We start from the raw sequence: 9,630 nt of genomic DNA on the forward strand, positions 1-9,630 counted from the left end.
TAAAAACATAAATGTCAAAATAAATCTATTATATGCAATTTATATTATTTTCACTATGTGCTCATAAAAATTTATCACATTTCAATTTATATTTATATGTGAATCAATAAGTTGAAAATTCAATATCTAGAAATTATCTGTATCAACATATTTTTACAACCTCCCGATGACAAACAAACTAAAGTTGAAATGTCATAGTTTTTTACATGTGTATAGATAAAATGATGTAAATCATATCTAATAGTTTTATTTTGACTTTTAAGTTTTAAACTTTAAGTTATTAAAATTTTAAAAAATAAAAGTATGATGGAAGCATTTGAAGCCTCCTCTTTAAAGAAATAGTAAATCATATTCTAAAAAATATAAATTTTGATATCCAAGCGCATTTTCATACAAATATCATGTTAAGCAGTTCAAATTGAATATTTGAACTTTGAAATAGAAATATACATCCACAATATAAATTTTGATATTCAAGCATATTCATACAAAGATCATTTTGAGATTAAATGTTTGAACTTTAAAATAAAAATATACATCCATAGTACATACCAATATACATTATGCATAGTACCGTAGTCTCACTTATTTCTAAGAACATTTTCATTCCTATAGTCACACAAAATTGTGTTTTTTTTGCATTAACCATTTAGCATTGACCTTTCAATTAATATTAGATTAATACTAAGTAATTTTGTAAAATTAACCATTGCTTTATCTCTTTATAATTGATACTGTAAGTGTTACATGAACGTTTGTAAAATGATTTTGCAATTTAGACAGTGCTATGATTGATAATAAAACTTGTGGGTTTTCACGCTCGTTCAAATGAAGACGTTTCCTCTGCATTAACTCAAAAGAAAATCTTTTGAGTTAATAAGTGTAAATTGTACGAGCATGCGCCAAGAGCAAGCAACTTCGTTCCTTTGGTCTAACACCGTTTAATATTTTCTCTTTCTTCAGTAATTACTAGAATAGTCTTCTCTTCTTCCTTCCTGGCTTCCTCCCAGCTCTCCTTCCCCAAGTCACAATCAGAACACAAGCTCAAAGAAAACAGGAAAAAAAAAAAAGCACGAAATCACACGCCACCTGTTTCGTCAGACCCTACTTTGAACGGTCTCGATTTTTCTCTCTCTATATAAACAATGATGTCTTGCCTTATCTCATCATTTCCAGACAAAAATAAAAGACATTTAACATTTTCTCATGGATTCACTTTCTGGTTCTTCCTTGCCGCAGAAAATCCAGTCAAACCCCAACAGTAGCATACTTGATTTGAAAAACCGGTTGTCAGCCGTGAAGATACCTGAGCCGGTAAAGCCGAGAGGAGGTCGAAGGATGTCGTCGGCCGAGGGCAAACCTGTCATCAGTAAAAAGATCGTGACTGGAGATGTAGGCTATGTTTTGGAAGATGTGCCTCATCTCACTGATTACTTGCCCGATCTTCCAGTGAGTTTCTGTATACTGTGTATAGCTCTTTTCTTTGCTCACAGCTGGGTGTTAGCTAGTTTTATTTATTTATTTGTATTCTGTTTTGCTGGAAGGGGCTTTATCTTTTTATATAGGTTTTGCAATAATAAATATGATAATAGAAGAGAGAGAACACTTGACAGGGGTTATATTCGTTACTTTGAGTCCTTTTTAGCTTTTTTTTTTCTCATGTATAAAGTTAGGTTTTTCTGTATATACCTTTTGGGAGGTTTTGTTCTCACGCCTCATCCAATTTACAGAATTACATTGCTCAGCATTATTACTTAAAAAAAGTTACTCTCATTTAGGGACTGTTTTGAAATACAAAACTGTTGTTTATACGTTAAAAGCATCAATTATGTAGCCGTGCTTCAATTGTTTTATGTAGCAGTTGTAGACATCTGTTTCATGACCACTGCTTCAGCACGTATGTCCCAATTTACAATTTATCGTTATAATATTTCTGAAATTGAGATTTGATTTGCTATTCTGCAATATTTCCTTCTGCTTTCCTAGATAATGTTAATTTTCCTGAAATTTGTGAATATAGAATAATACTTTTTGGTCAGAACTTATTATGTGTTGAATTCTTGAATTCTCATTTGTGCGTAGTGTATAATATCAAGTTGGAATAAAAATTTTGAATTGATAAAGTCAAATACTAACTGAATTCATTTTCAGACATATCCAAACCCTCTTCAAAATAACCCGGCCTACTCAGTTGTAAAGTAAGCTTTCTGTCTTTGTTGCATTTTCTAATTAATTAATTAATTAATTTCATTCAATTTACCTGTTAGTTGGTTTTAACTCTACTATGTTTATTCCAGACAGTACTTCGTTAACACTGATGACACAGTTACCCAGACGGTATGTTTATCCCCAATTTCTTTATCAACCTTAAAAGAAAATTATCTTGTATTGATCGGAGTACATAGTGAATTTTTTGAAATGTTTTGTGATGTAGATTGTGGTTCACAATAGTAGCCCCAGAGGGACCCACTTCAGACGTGCTGGGCCTCGTCAGAGAGTAAGTCTTAAACAAAATTACAAAGGTAGTTTTAACGCCTGCCCTGGAGTAACTTTTAAGTATACCCTTGGTAGGAGAAATTTTGTGGCTGTCCATCTAATAATATGAAATAGTTGAGGGGGTGGGGAGAAGGGGGTGTTGTTTTTGCCTCTTTGTAAGATGCCTCACAGTTTCTAATTTAGATTGCAACTTACATGACATCTTTTCAAAACAACCGCTCACTATTTATCCTGTGTTTGATTTTTTGTTCTTTCCTTTTATTTGAAAAATGGTAGCAAAGCTACCCGTTTCATTACTGAAACAAATTTTGGACAGACTCTTTAACTGACTCAAGGCAAAGCACAGCCAGTACCTACCAGAAAACTAGATTTGAAGCTTTGGTACCGATACCCTTAGCAATGCTTCATTGGCTACTCTTGAAAAGGGACTGGTTAAATAGTGTACTCCCCTTCCCCAACAGATCCCTTTCAAGACTACCCACATAACCAGATTCAAAGCTCTGGTACCAGTACCTTCAGCAATGCAACACTATGTTTTGATTTCTTTTTTTAATACTTGCAACTCTTCTGATTTTTTAGGTGTATTTTGAGTCTGATGAAGTGAATGCATGCATTGTTACATGTGGCGGTTTGTGCCCTGGACTTAATACTGTCATTAGAGAAATTGTGTGTGGCCTTTATGACATGTATGGTGTCAGGAGAATCCTTGGCATTGAGGTATGCTATTATGTATTACATATTGTTATACTGGAATTGTTGGTGACTGAAACAATACCAAACCAGCAATGCAGTGTGGTTTCTGGATTGCAATCTCATTTAGGAGACTGAGTAGGGTTAATTTGATTTTGCACAATTAAGTTATTGCATTTAGTTCAATTGGGCATGCAAGTGCCACTATTCAGCGACCTACAATCAAATTCTTTGATTGTACAGTAGAAATATCATTTGATGGTTAACATATATAAATTATTTTGAGTTTTGACAGGGTGGATACAGAGGTTTCTATGCGAAGAACACAATCAACTTAACGCCGAAAACAGTAAATGATATTCACAAAAGAGGAGGTACTGTTCTTGGTACATCCCGAGGTGGTCATGACACCACCAAAATTGTTGATAGCATTGAAGACCGTGGTATTAACCAGGTAAGGATTCTCTCTCTCTCTCTCTCTCCGACCCACACACCCTAAAATAATCATTGAATTGATATCTTGCTTTGCTTAGTCTGAATTTCTATTTGGTCATAGGTATATATTCTTGGTGGTGACGGCACACAAAGGGGCGCATCTGTAATTTTTGAGGTTGGTTATTTGTTTGCACCGACTAAATAAAGCTTATCCTTTTGTAAAATAGTATTTGCTCAAAACTTTTTCCATTTTTCAGGAAGTTCAAAGGCGGGGTCTGAAGGTTGCTGTTGTTGGCGTTCCGAAAACCATAGATAACGACATTGAGGTACTTTTGTTTCTTCAAGTTTCCCATGCACGATAGATAAGGACATTGAGGTACTTTATGTCTGTCCAAACTTCATGTGTACTTATTGGGGCCATATATAAAATTGCGGGCAGGTTATTGACAAGTCATTTGGGTTTGACACGGCTGTTGAGGAGGCACAAAGGGCGATAAATGCAGCTCATGTGGAGGCTTTGAGCCAGGAGAACGGTATTGGCCTTGTCAAATTGATGGGACGCAACAGCGGTAGGTACCACTTGTCATTTCAAATCTTCACTTGGTCATCACAATTGAAAGCACATCGACTCCATACACACAAATACCTAAGTAATTTTCTTCTCTCAATTATTGCAGGCTTTATTGCAATGTACGCTACACTTGCCAGCAGAGATGTGGTAAGGTTCTGTTCAATAAGAGCACATCTTATATACAACTGCAAAACCTATAAATATCTTTTTGCATGATGTTTTGTTGACACGTGTTATTCTTTTAGGATTGTTGTTTAATTCCTGAATCGCCGTTCTATCTGGAGGGAAAAGGGGGACTACTGGAGTTCATAGAGAAGCGTCTCAAGGAGAATGAGCACATGGTGATAGTGGTTGCAGAGGGGGCGGGGCAGGACCTCATTGCTCAGGACATGCGGTCCATGGATATCCATGATGCTTCTGGAAACAAGCTGTTCCTCGATGTGGGCCTCTGGCTCTCTCAAAAAATCAAGGTTTGGTTCTACTTTTTTCTACAGATGATGTATCTACTGTCTACTAGGCATTTTAAGTACTATGGTTTTAGGACAACTCTTTGTTGTCTTTTCACAAATGGGATTGTATTTTACCATTTACAAAAGGCCTGTATAATGATCTATTTTCTTTGCAGAGTTTAGTATATAATATGCAAGCAACTATAGCTCATTGTCCACTTGACAGCTGCTGTCAAGTTTTCTTCAAAAAAAAAAAAAAAAAACAAAAAAAAAACTATAGCTCTTTATTTATTTTATTTCTACTCAATTGGATTGGTTACATGAGAAGCTAGTAATGGTCCTGGTTTTGGTTTCCCCACCTTTCTTATCCCTTTTCTTTTCTTTTCTTTTTTTGCTATCCATTTGTGTCTTCTTGTCTTGTTGCTGTTTATACATGGCTTCCCTAGGTGAGTATGGTATGACAGCTTTTCTGTGGTGCGACCACCAAGAATTTTCGATTTTTTTAGAGAAAGGATATTTTTTTTAAAATAATTTATGTAGTTTGGTGAATTTTTTTATTAATTCTCTGCTTCATAATTTGTGCAGGAGCATTTTGTGAAAAAACCGAAGATGCCCATCAATCTCAAATACATAGGTGTGGTAAAATTTCAAGCAATACAATTCGGTGTCTGCTGCCACTATTGTGATGGCAGGCATGATAACACATTCATGCAATCACACTAATGGCATCATCAGAAGTGAATTATCAGCTATATACATACATATCTTTTCGTTTTATATGCTTATATGTGAGTCAAATTATCTTTCAGATCCGACTTACATGGTTCGTGCGGTTCCTAGCAATGCATCAGACAATGTTTATTGCACCCTTTTGGCCCACAGCGCCTTACATGGTGCCATGGCTGGATATACAGGGTTTACGGTGGGGCCAGTAAATGGTAGACATGCATATATTCCATTCTATGTAAGTACACCTCATTCAGATGATTCTCGTTCCTTTATCTTTTTATTTTAGTCAATTCGTAAAATACAACTTGTGTTATTAAGATTTTAAATAGGTGATTTTCATTCACAACCCCCTCCCAAAAGAAGCAAAATTACCACTCCATTAAACACTGAACATTGGTGGTGTTCACAAGCCCCACTTAAGGGTCATTTAGACTCCTCAGTCTCTTAATCGTACCGAACAACATCTTTTTAGTCCGGATTAAGCTTTGCTCCTTTTGACTGGATTAAGCCTCCTTAGCTCCTTTTACTCGGATTCTCAAGGCACCAATTCTATTGGATTAAGCCTCCTTAGCACCTTTTCCTTCCTCCTTGGCACCTTTTTTAAATCCGGCTCTACCGAACAAGTGTTCCTTAGTCCCACTTAAAATTTAATCCCACCTATTGTGCCAAACAGCCCTATTGAGACTATGCTTCATTCTCTCTCCCTGCACAAGTGGTTGCTGAGGGATTATTTGGGTACTCTGCAATGGGTGGGGGTGAGTGCTTGCAGTGTTTGGGCATTTAGCAGGGTTGTCTTTGTGAAGTTCACTGAAGGAACCTATTCTTTAAGGATTGAATTCTTTTATTTATTCCTTGAATGATTAAATCTCAATTCACATAATTTTTTTTCTTTGACAGAATTAGAAATTTATCAGGATGAACCTTATACTTGGTTTATTTACATGTATTTGTTTTTTCTGTAAATCACAGAGGATTACAGAGAAGCAAAAGAAGGTGGTGATAACTGACAGGATGTGGGCCCGGCTGCTTTCCTCCACAAATCAGCCTAGTTTTCTGAGCAAGAAGTGTATTGAAGATTCAAAAAAAGATAATGAAACTCATAATGATACTGGCAAAGGGGAGCATGCCAGCACCAATGTGTCACAGTGCAATGGCTCTACCTGAGGCGATTGAACGGGGTTGGTTAGGTTAAATAGTGATGGGATACGTAAGATGTAATATATCTTGGTTTTAACTATGAGAGGCTAATAAATGCATTGGACTCCCAGCTTTTATCAACTTGTGTAGTTCTGTTGATATTTTTTTGAGATGTGTATCAGGCATTACCTGAAAAAAACAGATGTGATCTTTCCAAAGTACCAGGAATTGATATGATGGTTCAAGTTATTTTCACAGGTAACTTGGCATGTAGAGCCTATCAGATTGCTAGTTTTTAAATAATACTGCAATACTGCATCTACTACTTATTTAAGATTATATACAAAAAGAGGTTAGTTTCCATGCGCTCATCAAGGAATATCTAAATCACGCGTGAATCTTATTATCCCTTTTTAGGACTAAACTAAAAAACTATTTTAATGTTGGTTATGGGCCTTATGGTGGATGACAGTTCCGATCTCCAAGCATTTTGTGTGAAGCGGTTGAGAATTTTTCTAAATCCGAAAATGCATCCCTGTGAAAACGCTAACTTCAAAAGTTGTGATTCCTATGTAGAATCTTCTATTCGTTTTTTCTTTTCATTTGAGCCACCTCTTTTTGTGATCTTTCGTACACAGCACTCGATTGTTCGATTTTTTTTTTCCCATCTCTCCGCTCTCAAAACCTTTTTTCTCTTGAATAACAGTGAAAAAATTCACCGACTTTTACCAGTATTACTAAATGTCGGTACTTGAAAGTGGTACCTCTAACCTCCATCTAGCACAATCATGTTCTAAATAGCTAGTTATAACGAAGTTATAGTGCAACTATAGCGGTTTTGGACCTAGAAAGCTAAGTTACGAGGTAAAACTGCGTTAATCGGGCTACAGCCGCTATAGCACGTAGCGCATAGCGGCCGCTATGCTATATGGGCTTATGATTTTACAATTTTAATGGGCCTTAATGTCCATATGAACTTTTTTTTTACTTTATCAAGTTATATTAATACAATAGAATATGTGCGGGCTATACCGCTATATCAATTAAATTTTGTATCATACATTAATATATGGTAGTGGTATATTTTGAATATCAAATATATCGATAATATAAAATATATCGATAGTTTTTGAATTAGAGATATTTTGAATGATAATTTGAAATTTGTGTTGGTTCAATATGAATATTAGAACTTAATCAATTTGGTGTTTTTTTCTTGATGAGACATGTTTACTATTAGTAGAAATATAAAATATAATTTTTGAAATAAAAAAAGCTATTTATGATAACTTTTGCTATAACTTTGTTTTTTGGTCTCCCCGCTATACCGCTATAAACGCTATTTAGAACCTTGAGCACAATACATAACAGTAGCAGAAGCTACAATATTATATCAAATATAAAAAGATTTAAAGCTGATAACATATTTCAAACTAAGCAACTACTACCAAAACCAAAAGCATGGCATCACATAGTACTAACAGTTTAATCCTAACCACATAACAACTGAGTAAACATAAGCATGAGTAAATTCAAAACAGTAAACTATCATAGCATACAGGCGTGACAAGGTCTAGCTCGGAACATAAGTAAGAGTCATCCTCATTGGGTGGGCCGTGGGCCTCCTCCTCCAGATATTAGACTCAGAATATTGCTCTCATCCTCCAGTTTCATAATGATCTCCGTAAAATCTCCAATAAAATTGTCCGGTTCCGTCATAGCTAAGAGGTCTAGCTCTAGAGGAAGAGTGTAATTCCTGTACTAGATTTATCTGTGAAGGTAATTTCTTAACATCAGAAGGGCAATACATGAGTTAAGTTTAAAAGATTAGCATCTTTAAAGATAATCTTATTTCTTTTCAGCCATATCGATCAAATTACAGCACCTTTTACTAACTCTATTAATAATCGATCTTTAAACGGAATAGAAGTATCAATAAACCACAAATCTTGTAAAGTTCTATAAGCATAAATAAAGTTATTATAATGAGCAATTCAAAACCAAATGGCAGATACATAAGAACAACTAGTCTCTCTCAAAACTTGATACAAGTTATTAAGTGAAAGAGTACAAAACCTTGGTATTAAACTACTGGTACCAGCAGCATACAGAAAGAAAAAAAGAGAACCACTACAGCACAGATAACCTTCTACCTATCCTAATGAATGGAGCTACCAACTGTCAAGACAAATAACAGAGTTGAATTTAGAATATACTTACAGAACAGCCCTTAAAATGTATTAAAATTACAGCATTATCTGATTATCAAGATCATTTTATCAAAACAGAATTAAAGTTTAGGTCTTCTCTTCTACTCCTAAATCAAAGGTGGCTTAGTGGCGTCAGATTGAGTCAGAGTTAAGATCGATGGTGAATGACAGTTAGATCTTTTTTTTAATAGTATTTTACAATAGATGTTTAATCCTTGGTTTGTTATACGTTTTTATTTGCTCAATTTAATAGATGATTACTAGATGCTTACTGTTATTATTGGGCATCATTTATTGAACTCAAATTAAAACAAAGTGAACCTGTTAGTGGGCTCAGTTTGATGTGTCCTATTGCATCGTTTCTTCTAAAAGGCCCAAGCTCAATAAAGAATTTCTCGGAAATATTTCTCCGCTGTTTTAGCTTAACATATATGAGATTAAATTAATCTCCGTGACAATGACATTAGTAGGGAAAAAATAATCAATCATCAATCATCATGACAATAAATTTTTAAGAGAAAGAAGGCTCCGAAAATATTATATGTTTTTCTATTTTGATGTTCCTTAGTCCTTACTCCGTCGTTTTCTCTCAGTGGCACGTGTTTTAAAATAGCCTACTTGCAGACTATTATGAGTTAAATGCAAACTGCCGAAGTTTTATGTGATATTTTGTTATAGTTGGGCACAACATACCTGTTTTCTTTTGTTACCTGTTTTTTTTTTTTTTGGGGGGGGGGGGTCTCTCTTGTTTTTTTGGTAATTTTTGCAATATCATTGAGAAATTTTTTTTAGCTTATTAAAATGCCATTTAATTAAAAAAAAATGCTAGCACTCAAATAAAGTTCTTTCATCTTGTTTAAGGGGAATTTCATTTATACCCTTTAGAAACATCAAAATTGTGTTTTTCCCTTCT

The 9,630-nt window shown here is 34.8% G+C and overlaps 1 protein-coding gene across 2 annotated transcripts; it reads left to right on the forward strand.

The window, feature by feature from the left end:
• Nucleotides 1-968: 968 nt before the first annotated feature.
• Nucleotides 969-6,767, forward strand: LOC144559438 (ATP-dependent 6-phosphofructokinase 6-like). Of its 2 annotated transcripts, XM_078308463.1 has the most exons (15): nt 969-1,116; nt 1,240-1,449; nt 2,152-2,198; nt 2,298-2,337; nt 2,435-2,497; nt 3,076-3,213; nt 3,482-3,640; nt 3,743-3,796; nt 3,879-3,947; nt 4,061-4,190; nt 4,299-4,339; nt 4,438-4,662; nt 5,227-5,275; nt 5,451-5,605; nt 6,340-6,767. In XM_078308463.1, the coding sequence occupies exons 2-15, from the start codon at nt 1,339-1,341 to the stop codon at nt 6,532-6,534; spliced, it is 1,476 nt and encodes a 491-aa protein (XP_078164589.1). In that variant the 5' UTR covers nt 969-1,116; nt 1,240-1,338; the 3' UTR covers nt 6,535-6,767. The 2 variants fall into 2 exon arrangements, with proteins under 2 accessions (XP_078164589.1, XP_078164588.1); XM_078308462.1 differs by lacking the exon at nt 969-1,116 and having other exon boundaries at nt 1,141-1,449.
• The last annotated feature ends 2,863 nt before the right edge of the window (nt 6,768-9,630 follow it).

This window comes from Carex rostrata, chromosome 9, assembly GCF_964058835.1.
Source record: "Carex rostrata chromosome 9, lpCarRost1.2, whole genome shotgun sequence".
In the NCBI taxonomy this organism is placed as follows: Eukaryota; Viridiplantae; Streptophyta; class Magnoliopsida; order Poales; family Cyperaceae; genus Carex; species Carex rostrata.

Coding starts and splice junctions, on each gene's coding strand:
- LOC144559438 (XM_078308462.1), top strand. CDS start 1,207: ATGGATTCACTTTCTGGTTCTTCCTTGCCGCAGAAAATCCAGTCAAAC. Junction 1,450..2,151: donor ATTACTTGCCCGATCTTCCA/GTGAGTTTCTGT, acceptor ATTCATTTTCAG/ACATATCCAAACCCTCTTCA. Junction 2,199..2,297: donor CCGGCCTACTCAGTTGTAAA/GTAAGCTTTCTG, acceptor TGTTTATTCCAG/ACAGTACTTCGTTAACACTG.